Here is a 22,254-nt window from a genome sequence, read left to right on the forward strand (position 1 = left end):
ACAAACACTTTTTTTTATTATAATGTAAGTAAGAATAAGGATTTACCTGTAGTAAGCCCAATTGGTGAAGTAACAAGCGACTATCGGCTTTTCTCTAACAATGACGCTGTCGTTGCTGTCTTCAGACGCCAATTTTAGGCTAGACTTGGTCTTACAAGGAGATTTATCAGGCCAGTCACAGTGGTTCTGAAACAAGTCAATTTCGTTCGAATCAGATTCATGATGCCGCCTTTCTACTGAAAAGCTACACTACTGTGTTATCTGCTATTACATTTCTTTTGATAGGAATTTAACTAAATGGTAAATAGCTTTTGAGCCACCTTATGCTTTCTTCCATCAAGCTTTCTATTATCGACGATGATAAAAATGGTATTTAGTTTCTTATTTTTGCTATCCATTAATTCCCTGGTTAATATTGCACCCTATTTTAGAATCACATCCAATGATCTAGAAATAAAACTCAAAAAATCTCACCTGGTTCCACAACAAAGGCGGTGGGCAGGACAGTTGCATGTACCGTCCGCCAACACACAGGTAGTACTTGCTGCAATCTGCGTCCGCGCGGAACCCGCTCGTGCAGGACTTGCCTTCTACTGAGCTTGATGGGACTACCTGTGGGGATGAAACATCGTTTTTAATTATTTGTTTCGTAATGGGAACTATGGATTTGTAGGCACTTAAGCTTTTTTTTTTACCTAAGTTATATGATAGTAGAGGGTAGTATGAAACACGTATGGATGGTAAGGATATTTGCAGGTATGGAAAAATATAACACGTATTGTGATTTACTGTTGTTATTGAGTTATTTTAAATTAAAATTTATATAGTCAGCCTTGAAACGATATACATAAAATTCAAAATAAACATACAGTAAATCAATAAAAAAATAATGGTACATTACCTCGATATCTGTTTCTAGTTCGGAATCTGCTAAAGATCCTGTAGTCGAACTTTCTGGTTCTGGTTCAACGTTTGGCGAAGAAGTTGGTCCTTCGATGCTAGGCGGACTTGCAACTGTTAAGGATAAAAAGCTTGTACCAAGAAATATATTTTAAAGCACAGTTTATAATAACGTGCCGAATAGAAACAGTTTAATAATCTGAGAAGAATATTTTAAGAATATTGATAAACTGAAAGTAGAAATTTAACCTAATTGCACAATAAAGATTGACATCTTTCTCCCAGTCCACTCTATACCCAAGAACATAATAAAACCTATTATCTGTGGTACTCACGTTCTTCCAGCTGACACGGCGGCGGGGCGGTTTTTCCTCTCAGCACATGATTAACATTAGCCAGCAGCGGGTACTTCCCACACCCACAGGATCTTCCCGCGAAGTCATCCAGATCTAAAGCCCATAGCATAGCCCCGGCTAGTCCTGCGGCTCGTGCGAACTCCGCCTTGTGCCGCACCATGAAGTCGTCGTCGAAGGACACCCACTGGTCGTGCAGCGTCGCGTACGGGCCCATGCGCCCGCCCGCGTCGCGCACTACCCGCCAGCCTTGGACGCGGATGCGCTCGCAAATCTATGCGGGGATTGTTTGATAAGTCTTACAAAGTTTGATACATTCTGATTGCAAACTATGCACACTGTAGGTACATAATACTTATTCATAAGGAAATGAAGGTTGACTTTTTGTACAAGGAGTGAAAAAAAAATACATGTTGATGATTTCAAAAATATCCCTATTTATTAAAGCAGATTGAAGTTTATGTGAATAGTAAACATTTAAGTTAGCTGTTATGGCTGTGGTTCCTAGTTCTTGTGAATGTTTCTGACTAATATGTATCATCTTGTATGAGCTAAAAACGAAAATCACATCTTTGTATCTTCCTAGCTAATTCCTATAAATTCAAAACGTTTAATCAATAAAGAATACCCAACAGATTAGATAAAATATGTAGTAAGTATTCAATGAACTATCAGAGTTTACGCCGAGTTAGGACTCGGTAGAATCGCAAACTTCAAAGTGAAGCATAAAACTTACCTCATAGAAGGCAAGGAACCCTCTTGCCCTAGTTTCATCACCAGCCTCTCCTCCCGCAGTGGAAGGTGAACCAATACCGCCGCTATTACCGGAGTCATCACGGTTCTCAAGCAGAGAGAACGATTGTCCATATAGAGGCACACCCAGTATGAGCTTGTTGCGAGGCGCGCCCTTTTGTATCCAGTAGTTTACGGTGAAGTTCTGCGGGTAGGAATAGAATATGTTAGTCATGTTACTTCAATCAGTAAAAGGTTATTTAAATAATAAATAGTTATTGAATAAATATTCTTATAGTTATCGTTTTTTTAAGTGAACTAATTTTTAATATATATTAATAATATATAACCTTATAATATGTATATCCTTTTACAAAAAGAAGTCTTGAGTGAAATGTTTAACATGACCCAATTTCACCAATATTTTCTAAATCAGACATTTATTAATCGAGCTTCAAATTAAACATGTATTTTAACATCGTTGTCAACTCTACAGGTCCCAAGAAGGAAATCTAACAGCCGATTATCAAATCGACCATTAACTGAGCGACTCACGAATCATTCATTCGTATTTTAAACCGCCCGAAACAAAATGTCATAGTTGACAATGCCATAGTTTCGCACGTTGGGGCTATTTGTTCTAGTTGTATAATAACTGTCATGTTTGGTAATTCGACTAAATTGAAATGTTCTAACACAGTATACAATTTAATAATCATGTAGAAACTTTTACGTTTGCTGGTTTATATGTCAAACGATTTGGTCGTTACCATGGTTACAAATGTTTGATGTTATTTGGAGATTGTTTTGTTGTGATTTTTCTTGTGTTATTTTAATTTTATTTTGAGTTGAATAAATACAATAATGTTGAAGAAAAATCGCGGTTCAATTTCACTTGGTCGAAGGTAAACTGGATCTGGTTGAAATTACGAAAAAAAATTCGGAGTCCGAAGGAAAGTGCGAGAGATCTCATACTAGAAGAGCAATTAAAACAAGAAAAATAAAGACGAAGCAGCAAGATACATTTAAAGTAAATTAATAGTAAATTCTTGTTTGTAATAACCTAGTATCTAGTTGTTATAACCTATTTATTGAATGATGTTGATAGGTACAATCTAAGGGTACAATAAAAATGTTTTATAAAAACACAAGTTTTATTTATTTAGGTAACATGAAAAATTACATATTTCTATAACAATGTCACATTTAAATTAAATTAGGATCATCATCATCGTCAGCCCATATACTTTCTCACTGCTGGGACATGGGATTGGTAGTGCTAACTTAAACTTAAACACGGTAAGGGATCAGGTCATTATCCACCACGCTATCTTATGATATGTCGGTTTCCTCACAATGTTTTTCACCACTGAGCCATCACTGCACTGCACTACAATAAGCAGTTGGTCTGTAGGTGAAACTGATAGATTCCTAAAACAGAATTTAAAATTAAGATAAGTACATTTCATAATCATGAGGAGGCCTGAGCCTTACCTGAGTAGTGGTGAAGTTTACATTTTAAGTACCTATATTGGTATTCAATACTAGATTTGACATGACTCACAGGATTATTATGGTTTAATTGAAAATAATACAGTATGTAGGAAGGAACCTTTATGCACATAAATATAAATATTACCTCACGAGATAGTTTTACTTACAGATCCGACGGTTATTCGAGTTTATCTTCAATTAATTGCAATACTTCCAAAACCGATTGTTTTGATAAACGAAATCTTGTACTAAAATCAACATCATCATATTCTTCGAAACAATGACGACGCGCTTTATAAATTCTGGCCCGTCGCGGTCGCACTATATAATCCAAATTATAAAAATCATCCAATACATCTTCATTTTCAAAAATAAAATAGTATGCAGAGTCCATCTTGACAGCAAGAAAACTTCAAATCATTTTTTCTAATCGCTTGTTAAAAATTTAAAGAGCCTCTATGCCACGGGTTAAATATAATGCCGTGTTAAGGAAACTAATCCTCGATTAGGTCATGGTGGGACACTCCCTTACATTGATGTCCCGTTAAAAGAGTTAACAGCGTGTTAAACTAACTAACAGAGCTTGATGAAACTGGGCCAACTTCACTTTTTATGATTATACTTTTTCATCGTGACGTAAGGTGACGTGTATCATAACGTACAGAAAAAATTATAACATTTCTCATCATTAAGTTTGACAATATTGACTTCTATATGCAACACTTAATACGTACCACATTAGATGTCTTATCCTCATCTTCTTCGCCTGCGTACATGGGCGCCAAGTGGCCGGTCTTCTGGTCCCACTGGCCGTGGTAGTCGTACGTCATTAGAGATATCCAGTCCAAGTTCTTTGATAGTGTGGGCACATCGTATGCTAAAATGTAACATAATTGTTACGGACGACAACCCCTTGTAAATAGTTTCACCAAGTCTTAAGTATTTTTTAATGTATAAAGTTCCTTCGTGTGTTTTTATTGTAGAATAGAGTAACGTTTTATAGTGTGTTTTTGATTATCTTTTTATAATGTTTAGTGTGATATTATTGTATGTAATTAGAGAGTTTATAGTACGTTGTTATTTTGCTATATTTTATTATTATATCGAGTCTATGTAAAGTAAAGTATAACGTAGTAAATTCATTTGTTAGACGCACGCGGCACTTTTACCACCGTCGGGTGTATACTGTGTAAAAATGCACCTCTAGCCTACGGGGTACGGCGTCTTACCCACCGTCGGGAGTAATCCCTATAGTTTTGTATAAGAGAAACGACTTTTGACCGCATAACACACACCACTCCGCACAGTCAAGAGCTCATCACTTGAGCAACAGCAAGAAGCAAGAAGCAAGAAGTCTCACGGTCAACAGTCGTCGCTCAGCGTACCTACTACTATTGTATATAGTAATAAGAAGCTATTGTACGTCGTTATTAAGAAGAAATTGTACGTCGTTATTATCAAGAAATTGTACATCGTTATTAAGAAGAAATACAGTCCACTGAATTAAGAAAAGGCGGGTTTTATTACATCCCCAATTGGCCCCCCATAATAATTAAACCATTAACAATTTTTTATCGGAAAATAAAAAAATATAGAATGTCCAGTTTCAAGAAAATAAAATTTTGGGTCATGAACTAAAATTGGAGTATTTAATATTTACCATAATCGATAACACGCTTGCTTGCAGATACTGCAGCAGTTAAAAGCAGGCGTTTTCGTGAGAATGCTACACGTAGTTCTTTTACTAATTCTGCAAATCCGTGTTTGTCAGAAACTGGACCCTTTTCACATTCCACCTAAAATAAAATAATTAAATAAAAAAAATTCCAAAGGCAAAATTACTTCATAATTCTAATTTTATCGACAACGATGAGCACAGAAAAAATTCTTATTCTTTTTATTGCAACTAACAAGCAAAGATAATTTCTAGACAACACCCATCACACTCACTTGCCAACACTTCGGGTACTCCCAATCCAAATCCAGTCCATCAAACTGGTACGTGTCCAGGAAGTCCAACGCGTGCACAATGAACTTCCTCCTCGCGCCGGGATTGTTCACGAGGCGCGAGTACTTGTCGCCCGCCGAGTCGTTCCAGCCTCCCAGACCGAGGAGTACACGGACACCTTGCTTCTTGAGGGCCACTACTTTCTCGAAGAACTCTGGAAAATGGCGGTGATTAAGTATGTTGGTAAGGTAACGGGAGGATAAGTTTTGTTTGAATTTGAGATGGATGAAAGAATGACTCTTGTTCCTATATTGGAGGGTTAGAAAAGAGCTATAGCGTCAGAACATACAAACCAAAACAGGAACAAAACATAACCAGGTAGAAAACTCTAACAGAAAATTCTCTCGATCAGAATATTTGTAAAGAAATTTAATTTCTTGAAATTATATTGACCCTAAATGACTCTAGATGATACAATTGGTATTAAATATCATTGTATAATGTAATATTTTACTAGATCCTAATATTAACTTACTGTTTTCAACATCAAGCCAAGTATCATGAGGTTTGATGACGAGACGCGTACTGTCAAGGACCGCAAACGCGTAGACGATGTGAGTGCAGAGAGATGGGTCGATGTCACTTGGAACGAATTTTCCAGGGCCGGGTCTGTGTAAAATAGACAAAATATGACAGTGTAAATTATCTTTATCAATACTATATTAATTAATATATAAAAAAAAATATATTTTTAATTTTTCAGGTAGAATTGAAAGTTGCATTCAATCATGACACTATTAAAATAGTACAATAATATATTTTATAAGCAGAAAGCAAAGGTTCTAAATTGAATTACTTAATTAAATAAAATTCTAATTACCTGTACCACGCCCAATTGGTGTAATAGCATACTACTTTATATTCCTCTTGTTCATCCATTATAGGTGTATTAGGTGTCTGAGGAGCAAGTTGTGTAGTTGTCGCCATAGTTGGGCGAGTGGGTGGACGAGCAGTTGGTCGAGTTGGTCTTGCAATTACTTCTATATCATCAAGGTCTTCATCAACATCATTTTGAGGATCAGGAAGCTGTGGTTGAACTGTTTCTAACTCCGAGTTGGGATTCAGGAAAGTGTCCTTGATGGCGTTCATTAGAGGATATTTGCCTTGGTTACATCTGAAAATGTTATAAATTTTAGTAGGTAATATAAATATTTATATTAAAAGTTTTACCGTTAATTTGGTTCTTCAAAATTCTTACCTATTCGTAAAGTCATCAAGGTCCAATGCCCAAACCATTCCACCGCCGAGGTCAAGAGACTTGATAAAGTTAACTTTCCTCTTAAGCATGTCTGCGTCGTCGAATGATACCCATTGGTCGTTTCTATATGCGTAAGGTCCCATACGTTGGTATGGATCCTTAACTTCGATCCAGTTACGGTTAATAATACGATCGCAAATCTGGAAGAAGAGGACAATAAATTAGCCATTTATATGAGGAATAATAAAGAAATTAATAATCTTGGGTAAACTGGAACAAACGTAAAAATTGCAAGATAAAGAAATGTTGAAGTGTGATGTGTTTAATATAAAAGGCTGATGTTGTTTTTTATTTTTTACGATTGGCAAATTATATACCTCGTAATATGCCAAAAATCCACTAGCTCTAGTATATTCGCCAGCATCTCCTCCACCCAAAGCGGGTGCATTTAATCCACTCGCACCACGGTTGTTCCAGCCAGACATCGTTGTGAATGTCTGTCCGTACAGAGGCATACCCATCACTAGTTTAGATGCTGGTGCTCCTTTTTCCATCCAATAGTGCATTGTGTAATTCTGAAAGAGAAGAAGATATTAAAATTTTCTCACGTATTTTCCTTACTTAGTACATAACAGTCGTAAAAAAAATTGTCATAACATACCGCATTGAAGTAAGTATTGTCATCATCAGGATGGTAATATAATGGTGCAACATGACCCGTCTTCTTGTCCCATTGGCCGTGATAGTCGTAAGTCATAACAGCGATCCAATCCAAGTGCTTCGCTAGTACTGGCACATTATATCCCGCGTCTATCACCATCTTGCTGGGAGATACCGCAGCAGATAGTAAGAGACCCTTGGGTTTGAATACTGCTGAAAGTTCTTGAACAAGTTCACCGAACGCTTCCTTGTCCGAATCGGGACCCTTGGAACAGTCCACCTAAAAACATTTAAAATAACGTTTAAATAACATTTTTTTCTTAACCAAACCTAATCAAGTTATTACGATAATAGCAATGGTTTGTTGTTTGAAATAAGAAAATGTTCTATAAGTTTATATCTTATTGACCAGTACTTCGTTAAAAAAATTTGTTGATCCTGAAAAAATGTATCAGAAAAGAATTTAAATATTTTTCTTTAAACCTACCTGCCAGCACTTAGGATATTCCCAGTCAAGGTCCAATCCATCGAAGCCATACTTCTCAATGAACTGCAGAGCGTGAGAAACGAAACGAGCTCTAGCAGCGCGGTTGTTCACGAGCTTTGAGTACTTGTCACCCGCTGAGTCCTTCCATCCACCGATAGCGAGAGATACTTTGGTACCGTACTTTTTGAAGTCCACTACGCGTTCGTAGAAATCTGTGGAAAGGATTATAATTATTTTTGAAGATTGGATAGGGTCAGGTGTAATAAATTTGGTCGTTCTTCTAAGTATAAATTTGATATTTTTGGATTTGGGGTAGATTCTAGAAATTGTCTTAAAAATGGCGAATCATATCATATCAAAATTGCAACTTACGATGCTCCGTATCAGCCCAAGGGTCGTGTGGAGTGAGTAGTCCATCGTCACCGAGAACTGCGAACCCGTATACAATGTGCGTGCACAGCGACGGGTCGATGTCTGAGGGTGAGAACTTGCCCAGCCCGGGACGGTACCATGACCAGTTCGTGTAGTAGCACACCAGTTTATAACGACCTAATGGTAACATTTTATTAGTAATGAACAAATTCACATTTCAAGATTTTTCTGCAAACATTAATAAGGCTTGATGCTCTTAAATATGAGCGAACAAAAAGAAATTCAAGATAAAAAAATAATTAAAGTATAATTTCATTATGCTAGATTAGATGACATAAGACTATATTTTTTGCAACAACTGAAAGAATTGTCTTGGCAATAAGCAATTTTTTTAATGTCAGTTATCACACACACAATCCCACAAATATTTGTCACAATACAAGGCAGACTTACTATTAAGTAGCGGAGGTCGCAAATTCTCATCTACCAATTCAGGAGGAGATGATATAACAGGGTCGTGGGGCTCCAACACTTGTTCCGGTTCAGGTATAGCTGGTGCGCTTGTAGTTGGCGCTTTCACCGTGCACTGAGCGTTTTGTGGCCAGTCACAGATTTGCTTGTCCTGTTCAGAGTTAAAGTTATTTAGTAGGGCTTTTTAATTGAATTTATTTGGGAACCGTAAAATTTTTAATAACAAAGAACGGTAGAATACTTGGTTTAAGTCACATATTATTTTATTAAACTAATTAAATGAATGTTACCTGGTTCCAATGTAAGCCGGGAGCACAAGCAAATTCTTCAAATTTACCGAAGAGACAGTGCATGTAACGTGAGCAGTCAGTAGGATCCATTGCGTACTGTCCGCTTTCACAGAAGTCTGCAATAATAATTGGAGAAAATTTATTCATGATGAATAGTTACGAACAAGGCAAATATAATCAAGAAGAAAGTTATGTAATTCAATAAATAATGTCAAAAGAGGAAGAAGAGACTAAAGGGTTATTCCCTGTATATGTAACTAACATTCTTTGTTTTGCTCGATTCGACATTATACATACAAGGGGGCTCATGTATGACTGGAATGCAACACATGGTAATATAACATCATATGTGACACAAAACTTTCTAGGCTTATCCTCTACAAGCGGTGTGCTAGGTTTAGCAGTAGTGTTATCAGAGACTTGGCAGCAGTCCATGCAGGTGGGACCAGTAGAGAACAACTGTTAAATTTTTATTAACTTACTAGGTTTGTTCCCCACAAGTGATGCGCTTGGCTTAGAAGTAGCTGCATCAAACCAGTGTAAATTTTGCCAGTGGAGCCATAGGACGCCTCAGGCACAGAATACATACGTACGTACGTACGTAGCTAAACGCTACCTCAGGTGAAAACAGTATAAGCTAAACTGCACTTACTAGGTTTCTCCTCCACCAGCGGCGCATTCGGTTTAGCAGTAGCACCATCAGCCACTTGTCGCCGGTCGGTGCAGGCGTTGGGCGTGGGGAAGTCGCACTGCGAGCGGTCGCGGCGCCACACGAGGCCGGGCGCACAGCTCTGCGCCACGAGCACGCCGTTCACACACACGTAGAACTTCTCGCAGCGCGGGTGCGGGTGGTAAGTGCCCGTGCGGCAGTTCTGTGGATGTTTTATTTTGTAAATTTTTAAATAATGGAAAAAATTCGATCGCTCTTTAAAATTTATATTTATAAATCATCTAAATGCCATGAAACCAAAATATCAAAATGTTTTTTGTAGATTTGGATCGGGTTGGATAAAGTGTAACTCTGAAGGGTTAAGATAAGAAATATCAAATCAAGAGTCAGGTGGAAAAACATTTTAGAAAAAGTTAAAGAAAAATCATAGATATAAGAGACTTACCGTCGGTGTCTGGTATTGTTCGTTCTGCGTCACAGATCTTCTGGTTGTAGTGGAAAATCTCGCTGTCGTTGGTCGCTTAGTGGTTGTACTGTATGTCATTTGGTATGGCGATTTTGTGGTCACTTTGCTCACTGGAATTTAAAAGGAATTTTTATTATCATTCTTTGTCGTTTCGCAATGGCAAAATCGAAAGTTAATTATTTGGGGACACTACTTTAGTAGATAGACAGCGGGTTTATACCACTTATATCAAAGCACTATATTGTATAATTATCATTATTACTTTCAGAAAATCCATATTACTACTAAGGCTACTGAGAAGTGAAGATGCGTTCGCACATAGCGAACTAGACTAATTATTTACGGACTATTTCTTGGCCTACAAAACGGCTTTCTTCCGTACAATTGAAACTACTATTAGGCTCTTAGGTCTACAGAAGTACACACCTTCGCACATAGCGAACTCGGCCCAGTCGCAGCGCTTGGAACGGTTATCCCAATGCAGGCCGGGCGGGCACAGCTGGCGGCGCCAAGTTCCGCCCACGCACAGTAAGTACGCGTCACATGTACTTGCTGCTGCGTGCATCTGATTACCACCACATGATCCACCTTCTAATGCGCCGTTGCCGCTTGGTGCTAGAAACATTTTGTCATGTTGGTATGTAACATGAGGTGGAAAGGCGGTTGGTCACTATTGTGCGCCAATAAAATACTCAAGAAAGAAGATTGAAGAGTGAAGATAAGATATTTATAACTAGAGGTCCGCCCGCGGCTTCGCCCGCGTTTTCAAAGGAAAACCCGCATAGTTACCGTTCCCGTGGGATTTCCGGGATAAAACCTATCCTATGTGTTAATCCAAGTTACCCTCTATATGTGTGCTAAATTTCATTGTAATCGGTTCGGTAGTTTTTACGTGAAAGAGTAACAAACATCCATACATCCATACATCCATACATCCATACAAACTTTCGCCTTTATAATAGTATTAAGATTAAGATTAAGATTAAGTTTTATCTAAAGAACTTACTTGTTGGCGGTCTAGGTGGTCTGGTTTGTGGACGCGTCGGTTTAGGTGTAGTCGTAGTTTTTTGTGTAGGTGCTGAAATAGAAAGGCACAAAGTAAATTAAATTTATAAAATGCTCAATTGAACAGGGCAACGAATATATCAAAAACATACATAAACATTTATTTGATTGGATTAACCAAATTAAATATTATTAAAGTCTACTTACTAGGTTTATCCTGACAGCCCGCATATTTAGGCCAGTCACAATGCTTATTAGCTGCACTCCAGTGTAAGCCAGGAGCGCACTGTTGACGTCTCCACGCTGAGCCGTCGCAGTGTAAGTAAGAACCACAGTCACCAGCTACTGGCGCATAGTCCTGCCCATTGCAGGGCTTGCCTTCGAGTGAAACTGTGCCTGTAGAGGTAAGCGATTATAGATCTTATTGTATGTTTGGTAGAGTTGATTTTAGTTTGATTTATCATGAACTCATATTTGTTGTCACTGCACTGCAGATAAATTGCTGGCTTTAAATCTATGATTTTGAATATGAGTGAAAACGAACGAAGTTGTTATGTGAAATTTAAAGGTAAAAAAAAGTTAAGTGCTCATAATATGTATAAGGAAAAAACGATATCGAAATTCGAAACTATTTGTAAATTAAAAAAAAATTAAAGTCATTTTTTACCACCAAATATGCGAATGAAAAGAAATAGGTATATGCAATTACCAGCTGATGTTGTAGGTCTAGCAGTGGTAGTAGTAGGTCTTTTAGTAGTAGTAGTAGTAGGTCTTGCTGTGGTAGTAGTAGTAGTAGTGGTTGTGGTAGTGGTACGTCTGGTAGTGGTTGGTTTTGGCGGTGGTCGCGTCGTCCATGGAGCAGTGGTCGTAGTTGTTGTGCTTTCTTCACTTACTGAATTTGCTGAAATAATCATAAAAATAAAAAATATCGCAAAATAAATAAAACGATATGAAAAAGATATACTACACAGAAAACTAAATTTGATATTAATGATAATAAAAAAAATACTAATATATTTAACGGAAGTATTTTTTTAAATCAAAGAAATATTTAAAAGAGTGTTAAGTATAAACCAATGGCAAAAAAAAAAATTGAACAAGACCGAAGACCAAGATTTCAACCGTAAGTTACGTCACAATTTGCTAAAATTAAAGAAAAAATGAAGATCAAGGATTAGGTATAATTTACCTGTACACATAGCAAAAGCAGGCCAGTCACATCGATTAGCTCTGGAGGACCAGTGCAAACCAGGGGCACAACGATGTTTGCGCCAGTGGCCGCCTTCACATTGTAAGTACGCTTCGCAGTCACCTGGTGCGGCCTTGTACTCGCCCGCCACGCATACTGAGCCTTCTACACCTGTAGGGAGATGATTATTATAAGACATTTATAAGTTCCTGATGATTTTTGAATGAGGTAGAATAGGTAATGGAATATCCACCGCGGTACATTATTATGTTTCTTTTAAATTAGAGCTTATACTTAAGTACTTTCTACTTAGGTACTATAGTACTTTGAAAATGGTAACAATAATCAATAATGAATGAACGATGATAAGATTCATTGGATCGTTTTTGCGAAAATTTATCTGACTATAATGATATTGAACAGGAACACAAAGAAATTTATAAATGAACAACTTTAATATTATTTAATAATTCAAAAGTAACATCTTAATATATTATCCTTTTTTGGGTAATAATGTCCAATTGTACTGTATTTTTATTTATTGAAACAAATGCATACCTGTGTCCTGTGAAGCTGGTTTTTTCGTAGTAGTAGTCGTAGTAGTTGTAGGTCGACGTGTGGTGGTAGTAGTGGTAGTGGGTCTAGGGGTGGTAGTCGCTGGTGGCCACCAGGTTTGTTGTGTAGCCTGTGTGGAAGGTGGTGTCCAGCTCGGCCAGGTGGTGCTCGTGTGTTGACCATGATCGTGACTGCCGTGGTTACCACCGCCAACTGCAGAACCTGCGTGATTTAAAATTAAAGTTAAGATTTTCAGGCTATTCTATTAGATTTGTTACCATGAACGGTAATACGTATATTAACTGATTTATTTATTAGCAATTTTTAATCATAAAGATTTTTTAAAGAAACACACAATTCACTAGTTCAACTTTTATTTCGATTTTTATTAAAAAAAAAGTTGAGTTTTTTTTAACGTGATAACGTTTTTAAAATCGTTTTAGTCGGGTGACATGTTCAGAAACTTGTGTCACACCAAAACCTTACGAGCGCAATCGCAGGTATAACGAGAGAGAGACGGACCGATCTCCCGTCTCATCTCGAGCGCTGCCACCAATAAGACGTTATCACGTAAACATCTCGATCGTAAACTTAATTTACAAACAACCAATTTTTTAGTAGTGGAGTGGTTGCAGATTGGTGTATACCGTACCATCAGACTCAGCAGGCGTAGTGGTAGGTGGTGCGGGTGTAACAGGTTCAGGTGGTCGTTCACAAGGTGCAGAAGGAGGAGATGGCACAGCACGGCCGAGCGCACGACCAGCAGCTCGCAGTAACGGGAAAGGTTCCGCGCAGCAGCGGTTGTTGAAGTCGTCCAGATCGATCGCCCAGGCTGTCACACCGCCAAGACCTTGACGGAGACCCCATTCGACCTGAACAGAATGATGTAAATAACTTGTAGAATAGATTTTATATGAAAAAATAAAAAGTAAAATTTCATGCTAAGTATTAGTTAATAAGATTGTCAATAATTTTACAATTATTGTGAATGAATTCATTTATAAGTTATGAATTTTAAATTGCAGAAATTATTTAGCTAACCTTTTCTTTGATTGATTTAGGGTCATCATATCCGACCCATTGATTGTCTGAATACGCATATGGACCAGCTTTGTCTTGGCGTCCAGTTTTCCATCTCAGATTCTTTTCTGTAAGATGCATAATAATTATGAAATCAATATTTGTTTTTTAATGTAGGAAATATTAGTAAGAAATTATAACATTCTTTACCTCTATAACATATTTCATAATAAGCCAACATTCCCGGTTGCTTGGTAAATTCTCCAGGTTCTCCAGGGCCAGCTGCAGGGGATCCTGGACCCTTAGGTCCATCTGATTCAGCTAACCGATAAGACTGGCCATAGAACGCTAATCCAAGAAGCAATTTCTTCGGATCGGCACCACCGCCGATTAAAGCTTTAATGGCATATTCCTGTAAATAGATGATGTTTTAAATACTATGAGCACAGAGCAACTCTATTTAAGATTGACCAGTGACGTTAAATTGAAGCTTAACATAAAAGTGGGTAATTTAAAAAAGCAAAACTTCTCAAAATCAAAGGTAGGTAAAGGTAAGTAAATTTTTATTTACAAAACACTTACCACAGAATAATAAGCAAGGGCATCCTTCTTGAAAGGCACCAATGGCGTATGATGCGCAGTGGATCGTTCCCAACCACCATGATAGTCATACGTCATCGCGCTCATGAAATCAACTGCCGCAGATATCGCGGGCAAATCGTATGCGGTTTCAATAACTTCTTTGTACCCGGAGAGAGCCACGCCCAGTTCCATGTCAGCTTCGTGGAGAGCTTTAGAGAGTTCCTTTAAGAAAAAAACATTTTTTTTGGTAAGAATGTTGATGTTGAAAGCTTTAATTAATATCTAATTCTCAACCATTATGCCAACATTTATTGAGAAAACCGCTGTTACGAAACATAGTGATGAGATTTTTTTTATACCAATACAAATTAATAATTACCTTGACAAACTTCGCAAAGTTAGCAATATCAGATAATGCACCCTTTTTGCAATTACTTTGCCAGCAAACTGGATAATTCCAGTCCAAATGAAGACCTTTGAAATTATAAGCGCGTAGGAAAGGTATGAGCTTGTCGATGAATTTAGCTCTAGATACTGGGGATGATACTAATCGCGAATACTTGTCACCAGCAGAATCAGTCCAGCCTCCCAATCCCAATAAAATTGTTACGTCACTTAGAGAAGTAACCCTTTCATAGAGATCTGAAATAAGAATATTTATTTATTTATTGATGTCCTCTAAAATGGTAGAAATTAAGGATATTCAAACAAAAAATCACTGTCAAATTAGTATATTTATCACGTAAAGATACTTACTGTTAGTAATATCTGCCCAAGGATCGAATTCCTTAGCAATAAGATCGTCTGGGCTCAAAGAGGCGTATGCGTACACAATGTGGGTACAGAGTCTAGTGTCAATTCTTTCTGGTACGAACTTGCCATCCCCTCGTCTATAGAAGGCCCAGCTTGTCATATAACATACCACTTTCTTGTTATTCTCTTTTCCTATAATATATTTATAAATAATTAATGCACATACGAAATAAGAAGAAAGAAGAAATATTAATACAATATCAAAATTAGATGAATTTGTATCAGACTAAAAAATAAAGCAAGTCAGATGTATTCAAATATTAAAAAATTGGTACCTGAAATATGATTGGAGAGCGAATTTCCAGTTTTAAGGCGGTAAGAAGATTTTGTTTTATGTAAGTAATTAGTCGAAGCAGCTGTTGACCCTTTAGCATGTTTGTTAGTAAGTGGAAAAGAAGAGCGATACTTTAATTTTCTATAATCGAAATGGTTTCCTGAAGATGGTTGAGCTAGTAGAAGAAGAAGGAGAAATAATAGTTTTGAATGAAGAGTATAAGCAGAGACATATTTAAAGAGAGTAATAATGTAATAAAAAGCATATAAGATAATTTTTACAGCTTAGTTACCTTTCTTACTTTCCGCTACAGCAGTATAAGAATTTTGCATTGGCGATGCTTTTTCTGGAGAGTTATTCCACTAAAATAGAATGACAAATTATATTTCAATGCACATTAATGAAATTAAAATACAAAAGGAATTAGGTTTATCACGTACTTCGAAATCATTTTCGTATGCGACTGGTAAAAATCGTGCTGCGTCTTCGACACTTATTCTGAGGGTTTGGCCTGGAATACATTTGGCGACATCTTGATGTCTGGGGAAATAAAAAAGTGAATGAGTTTGTGTTTTTTATAGTGAATCAGAATTCATTTTGTTATTAGTGTTATTCATAATTATTTGTTTAAATATTAAGCGGTATATAATACCACCAACTAATACTGTCAGTACCAAAGTGGAAGTGTGCACAGGATCCTTGGTTTCACAAAAATTTTTTGAAGTGAAAACTTCTTTAGCGGCGTTGGGTATAAAATCTTAAACTCGGGTCAGGACACGTGACCTGATCGAAAAAGCGTAAGACGGATGGATATCAAACATGCTCAACGTATAAATCAAGTTTTCACTTCTGCCGGCACTCCCGGAGTGCAACCCGTCTTTTTTTTTAAATAAAAGCATTTACTTACCCACAGAACCCAGTAGAAGGATCATAAAGTCTATCATCCTCACACACCATGCGGTAACTAATACCGCCGGTACAGAAGTGGAAGTGAGCACAAGATTCTTCGTCTGATGCTAAGTATGGGGTGTTGGTCTCGCACGAACCGATCTTGAGGGAAGATTGGTCTGTGAGAGTTGCTTCACCTGGGGTAGTTAAAATTATTTCTGTTAGAAGATTGTGTCTTGTTAGATGATAACTTAACTAAAACTTAGAATAATTTTATGAATAATACTTATTAGATATTTTTTTTGTATTTCGTAAAAAAAGGTAAAACGCATTATTTATCAACGAAGAAAAATTTTGTTCAAAAATGAGGGTATAATGAAATGAGGGAATATTTTTACTGTTATGAAAGTAATTGTATTTTATTTTATTGTTATGAAATTTGACCTTATTCAGATGGCTAAATTCTATTATAGATATAAGTAATTTACCATTAAGACTAATTGAGATAGCACTCAATAACGGGAAAGGTGAGCCACAAAGTCCTCGGAAGTCATCCATGTCGATAGCCCACGCGGCCGCACCGGCTAAACCAGCGGTTGTTATGAATTTCATCTGTAGGAAATAAGATATTACGTCAAATGTGGCTACTTGACCTTTACTTGGCAACTTGACCACACCTTCCGTTTAACAACAAAATATCAAATTTTCTAGAATTGAAAGCAAATTGACCTAACGTATCGATGTTGGTAGGTTTTTAAAATATTAATTGGCAACATATTTTAATTTTAAAGCGGTAACGCTGTTGGTTCTCGCAATATAACGTATCGAAGTGTGACTGTGACTAAGGATCTTTTGCCGGTGTCAGTATTATTATGTTTGTAGAGCTTAAACTGCACATCTCAGGTGAGTACAGTTTTGATATGTTGTGTAATAAACCCTAGAGATTGATTTTACAGTGGAAACTATCCAATTTTAGGCTCATCTGTCGAAATATTTGCTTGGGCATTGATGCCTCAGGTTAGGTCAAGTTGCCATTGACCGCTGCGTGGCAACTTGACCGACGCCTAGGGTTGACACAAAAAATAACGTGACTGCATTTTTTCTTTTTTTTATCTGTTTCGAGTTTTGTATACTTAGTAAAATCAATAAATTTGCTGCAAATTTCGGACAATCCAGATACTTATACTCTCTTTGATGACAACGATTTAGCATATTTCTAATGAAAAATAAATGTTTCCTTACCTATTAATAAATACCTATAAGTATTAAGTAATATACATATACATATGTATTAAAATTAGTTTAATAAATAAATAGTTCATTAAAATTTGTGTTTTGTTTGTGACAACCCTATCCGACATGTAATGCTTTGTATGAAATCATTACAAATCCCGTGGCAACTTGACCAGGTAGCCAGAGCCTAACAGTTTATTGTAAAGCTTCGGGCTGCAATATTTAAAAAGTCGAAGAATTAAAAAGTAATAGCAACTTAGCCTAAAACAAGAATGTTAAGCATCTACCTATGAAAACTGATGTGCAAGGTCAAGATACCACATCAGTGTCAACTTGACCTGTATTACGTTTATTTGTAAATAATGTCAGATTCAATATATTTTAAAGAAATACCTAGTAAAAGTGAATGATGAAATCATTCATGACATGAACAAATCATAAAATGTCGATAAAAGTTTAATATAAATAAGTTAGCTAAGAAAAAGTAAAAAAATGTGGTCAAGTAGCCACATTTGACCGGTAATTTAAGAAATAAATAGCTTTGAAAGGTGTATATTAATATTTAATTTTTATTAAAATATTCTTATTTAAGATAAAATATACTGGTTTGAAATTGATCTACTGCGATCTAAAAATCTTTTAAAGGAACATAACAAAAATTATTATATTGTGTCTTACATACATAATTTTTTTTCATAATAAAAATTCTGATAATTAAAATGTTACCTTTTCCAAAATCGTATTGGGCGTGTCATAACTGATCCATTGATTGTCGAAAACAGCGAAGGCGTTGCCGGCGTCGTCAACACCGCTGACGCCCTTCCCTTCTCGTTCCATCATGCAAATCTACATAAAAAAATATCATTGTCATGAATCATGATTGTTAACACGATCTGTGTTATGTTTATGAATAAAATAATATTACTTAGATTGTTTTTTAACTTTTTACTTTAGAGATAGCTTGTTGATTTAAAAATAAAACGTATAATATGTACGTACTCACATTGACCTTATGAATTCTACTCAGTTACAAATCGTCAAATAAATGATTTTTGAGCCATTTAAAAAACTGAGTACTAATTTTTTCACAACTCATTACAAGTTTCTTTAAAAATAATTTTACCGTACCTCAAAATACGCCATCATTCCCTTAGTCTGCGTGTACACTCCTTCATCTCCCCAACCGCTAACAGCCGCGCCAGGCGCTGGTAACGTAGCCGCGGCGAGCGTGTACGAGCGCCCGAATAGTGGGACCCCCAGTACTAGCTTGTCTGCTGCCATACCATGGCGGAGGATGTATTTCACCATGAACTCCTGGAATGTTGGAAGTTTTGTATGTTTTGTTAAGGTATAGAAGATTATTTTTGTATTTAAGTTGGAAAGAAGAAATGTGATGATGACGTTGTTTTCTAGTGATGATTTTTTTACGTTTAACATCAGCATAAAATAATATAAGCCTGCACTATTACTGCACGAATTACAAATACATCTACTTTTATCCATACTTCTTGACCACAGCACAGCCTATTATCAGGTTCACGTACACTAAAATAAACCAAGTTCAACACTTCAGTTCCTTCTATAATCATCCACCATTCAATGCGCCTTGACTGCAACATACATCTGTTCCAATTATCCTTCCAGTCCCAAATATGACGCTTACAGGATCGTGTAGTCGGTGGCCGCGGTCACTGCGCTTTAAGTCGTAGCCATCTTCGATTGGTACGATTCGATTCAAACTTAATGGTGATTCGGAAGTTAGATGCAAGTGCACATGCGCGCAGGTACCCGTCTCATATGGGGCCCCATCATTAAAGCGGCTCGACGGAACACAGTGGAGTTTTAGTCGGTAAGAATCCGACATAACCCACGGCTCCCTCCCCGGGGGCCGTGGGTATCTTTGGAAGATTTCCACTAAAAAAAAAGGTACCCGCCTCTCAACTTCCTACTGATATATGTATTTAATGGTTTTCTACGCATCGGATCGTACCATGATCCGAGCCGCCAATAAGTTTGAATCGTACTGTACCTGTACTTACCTAGTGGTCACTACTTACTACATTAGCCACTAACCACGTTATCATATCGCTGGTCCCTGGGCGCCGCGCCGGGGTCGCGGTGCAGCGCGCTGTGCTGCAGCGCGCGCGGCGGCGGGTCGTCCCGCTTGCCGTGCGTCATGTCCCACGCCTGCAGGATCGTGTAGTCGGTCGCCCCGCTCACTGCGCTTAAGTCGTAGCCGTCTTCGATTTGGTACCTGGGAAGAAGTTAGATGTTTTCGTATGTAGTGGTTAAGTTATCGATTGTTTTTGTCGTAAAGTTGAGGACTCAAAACAGGAAGAATGAGCAATGGACGAGCATCAATTATCTACGCCTTATCCAGATCACCACTGATGACTGATTCCACCAGTTAAAGAAAATATGTAGGTATAGTCAAACAACCACGTCTACTCAGGATAAAGATATCAGCTAAAATCTCCAACGCCGCATTTGGCCAACGTGATACTTTTCTATTATAATAATTAATAGTCTTAAAAAAGAGAAGTCCTTTACCAACTCGACTCTTTGTGGCTAAAATTTCTTGTTATTTCAGTTTACCTAAGTCTATCATCATTATTTCTGTTAGCTAAACATGAATCATTTAAAAACATAGGTATTGTGAGGTGGGTACATAGTTTTAACAATGAAATAAAATATCCTTTCAAACTGTATTACAAAATAAAGGCAATGAAAAGCAAATAAAAGGAAAATATGGACAAAGGAAATACCTAAATGGTGGCAGCACCGTTGACAATAGGAAGCCATAAGATGAGAACTTCTCGCGAAGTTCGTACAATAACGTTGTCAGTAATTCTTTTTCCTTGTCGTCTTTGTCACCTGAAATGATATTATTCTTTAAGTAATTAATTGCAAATGAACAAGAAATTTATTGTTATTATTTATCGGCATATAAACATCCCAATAATCCTTTATAAGATACAAAATGACAAAGGGTTAAATGCATTCTAATTTACGACTAATAAGTTGTTAATGTTTTTACCTGCGTAAACCCAATGAAGGTCGAGCCCATCGAAGTCGTGTTCTCGCAAAAAGTTGACTGCACTATCAATGAACGAGTTTCGTCGGTATGGCTCTTGTACCATTTCGCTAAAAAGCCGTTCCGTACCGTCTCCTCCGACGCTGATAAGAACCCTGAGACCGGGGATTCGTCGTTTCAGACCTGTAGCTATTCTGTAACCACCTGGTACACAATAATAATACATATACAAAGGTAGATCTTTCATATTTAAACAAAACATAATCGTTTGATAATTTCTTATTTGACGATAATTTCTAATCTCGACGAATTTTTATGCAAATTATTGTTGATTTTTACTTTTACATTGGTTGAATAAAAAATTTGGTTGAAATCATTATTTATACGATTAGAGGTTATTCGTTGCCTGCCTTGCAAATATTTTAATCTTTGGACGAAGGTGCATCGTGCTAAAATGATTGCTAATTGATTAGCGAAAACTGGTATGAATATTGTTTACAGAGGACTTGGATAAAAATATACTTGTAAACGTGGTCATGGAAAATACACACGATGAATGATTTTTTTTTTAATTTTTATAGTATCTACCTACTGACCTGAACTCTTGCATTTCGACACGTACTAGGTCATAACTCAACATTAGCATGAAAGGGCAGCAATATAATATTCAAATCACAAATACGTAAAATAATGAAGAGACTATCATAGCATACTTATTGGCTATGCCAGACTCTCTAAAAGTCAAACATTCATTGGGATGTGGACATGTCCTTCAAATCCATTGGAATTTCTGTATTTCACTAGAAAGAAGTTAGAAGATGGCATCATTATCTCACCTTTTATTACATCGTAATCTTCATTAGCCGATATAACGTTATAAGTATGCGGGTGTAAGACGGCAAAGGCGTAGTGCAGATTTGTACATGATTTAGGCACTAGACCCGCGGTAAAAGCTAAGGGTGGAGCTCTATACGCCGCCCATGATTCCAAATAACACACTACCAAACGTCGAGCGTCGGGACCATTTACGGTCTGTTGCATTTCTGAAAAAAAGCAATTTATTCTGTATTTAAAAATAATTTATAATGATTATTGCACATGTATTGTGCTAATCATGGACGTATAAAAAAAGACGGACACCGTATTACGAACAAACAACGTGAAGCCACCATAGTAAGCTAGCGATCGTGTAAAGACAATAAACACGCACACACTCTCACCATAGTAAGCTAGTCGGCCGCCATTACGTCGTGAACTACCGACTGATTAACTGCGTCACTGTTTCACAAAAAATATTTAAAATGCCGTCTTGTGTGGTTAAATGGTGCCACAACAGCACAATTTTAAATAACAAAACACAAGGGATTACATTCCACAGGGAAGCAAGTTATTTCTTTTATGTTTTAATGACAAAATTATTACGGCAAAATTTATAGAAAAAAAATACAGCCGCCATTGTCATCAGGACAGCTGTTGCCATGGCAACATGGCACAGACACATGGATGTTTCGCCGCCATTACTAGGCTTCACTCAATGTTTAGGCGATATACCGTCCGTCT

At 37.0% G+C, this 22,254-nt stretch overlaps 1 protein-coding gene across 1 annotated transcript in view; it reads right to left on the minus strand.

The window, feature by feature from the left end:
• Cht10 (Chitinase 10) overlaps nucleotides 1-22,254 on the minus strand; it is a 31,285-nt gene that overhangs the window by 3,783 nt on the left and 5,248 nt on the right. The window contains exons 7-47 of the mRNA XM_090105997.1: nucleotides 21,531-21,737; nucleotides 20,698-20,898; nucleotides 20,426-20,534; nucleotides 19,734-19,914; nucleotides 18,789-18,974; nucleotides 18,387-18,506; nucleotides 16,916-17,039; nucleotides 16,447-16,624; nucleotides 15,980-16,079; nucleotides 15,832-15,901; nucleotides 15,209-15,397; nucleotides 14,832-15,094; nucleotides 14,453-14,674; nucleotides 14,081-14,282; nucleotides 13,892-13,998; nucleotides 13,503-13,722; nucleotides 12,854-13,072; nucleotides 12,296-12,466; nucleotides 11,816-12,007; nucleotides 11,314-11,502; nucleotides 11,108-11,179; nucleotides 10,528-10,716; nucleotides 10,081-10,211; nucleotides 9,618-9,837; nucleotides 8,966-9,081; nucleotides 8,658-8,826; nucleotides 8,205-8,381; nucleotides 7,833-8,044; nucleotides 7,347-7,625; nucleotides 7,063-7,260; nucleotides 6,686-6,885; nucleotides 6,308-6,601; nucleotides 5,963-6,096; nucleotides 5,430-5,641; nucleotides 5,140-5,275; nucleotides 4,214-4,356; nucleotides 1,990-2,190; nucleotides 1,236-1,527; nucleotides 902-1,014; nucleotides 475-612; nucleotides 47-186 (exon numbers count right to left, since the gene is read on the minus strand). Coding sequence (XP_089962123.1) covers nucleotides 47-186; nucleotides 475-612; nucleotides 902-1,014; nucleotides 1,236-1,527; nucleotides 1,990-2,190; nucleotides 4,214-4,356; nucleotides 5,140-5,275; nucleotides 5,430-5,641; nucleotides 5,963-6,096; nucleotides 6,308-6,601; nucleotides 6,686-6,885; nucleotides 7,063-7,260; nucleotides 7,347-7,625; nucleotides 7,833-8,044; nucleotides 8,205-8,381; nucleotides 8,658-8,826; nucleotides 8,966-9,081; nucleotides 9,618-9,837; nucleotides 10,081-10,211; nucleotides 10,528-10,716; nucleotides 11,108-11,179; nucleotides 11,314-11,502; nucleotides 11,816-12,007; nucleotides 12,296-12,466; nucleotides 12,854-13,072; nucleotides 13,503-13,722; nucleotides 13,892-13,998; nucleotides 14,081-14,282; nucleotides 14,453-14,674; nucleotides 14,832-15,094; nucleotides 15,209-15,397; nucleotides 15,832-15,901; nucleotides 15,980-16,079; nucleotides 16,447-16,624; nucleotides 16,916-17,039; nucleotides 18,387-18,506; nucleotides 18,789-18,974; nucleotides 19,734-19,914; nucleotides 20,426-20,534; nucleotides 20,698-20,898; nucleotides 21,531-21,737 — 7,216 coding nt within the window. The remainder of the gene's footprint in view (nucleotides 1-46; nucleotides 187-474; nucleotides 613-901; nucleotides 1,015-1,235; nucleotides 1,528-1,989; nucleotides 2,191-4,213; nucleotides 4,357-5,139; nucleotides 5,276-5,429; nucleotides 5,642-5,962; nucleotides 6,097-6,307; nucleotides 6,602-6,685; nucleotides 6,886-7,062; nucleotides 7,261-7,346; nucleotides 7,626-7,832; nucleotides 8,045-8,204; nucleotides 8,382-8,657; nucleotides 8,827-8,965; nucleotides 9,082-9,617; nucleotides 9,838-10,080; nucleotides 10,212-10,527; nucleotides 10,717-11,107; nucleotides 11,180-11,313; nucleotides 11,503-11,815; nucleotides 12,008-12,295; nucleotides 12,467-12,853; nucleotides 13,073-13,502; nucleotides 13,723-13,891; nucleotides 13,999-14,080; nucleotides 14,283-14,452; nucleotides 14,675-14,831; nucleotides 15,095-15,208; nucleotides 15,398-15,831; nucleotides 15,902-15,979; nucleotides 16,080-16,446; nucleotides 16,625-16,915; nucleotides 17,040-18,386; nucleotides 18,507-18,788; nucleotides 18,975-19,733; nucleotides 19,915-20,425; nucleotides 20,535-20,697; nucleotides 20,899-21,530; nucleotides 21,738-22,254) is intronic.

This window comes from Colias eurytheme, chromosome 9 (genome assembly GCF_061535395.1).
Source record: "Colias eurytheme isolate Ceu_HAF_F1 chromosome 9, ilColEury1 Martin Lab GWU primary, whole genome shotgun sequence".
NCBI classification, from domain to species: Eukaryota; Metazoa; Arthropoda; class Insecta; order Lepidoptera; family Pieridae; genus Colias; species Colias eurytheme.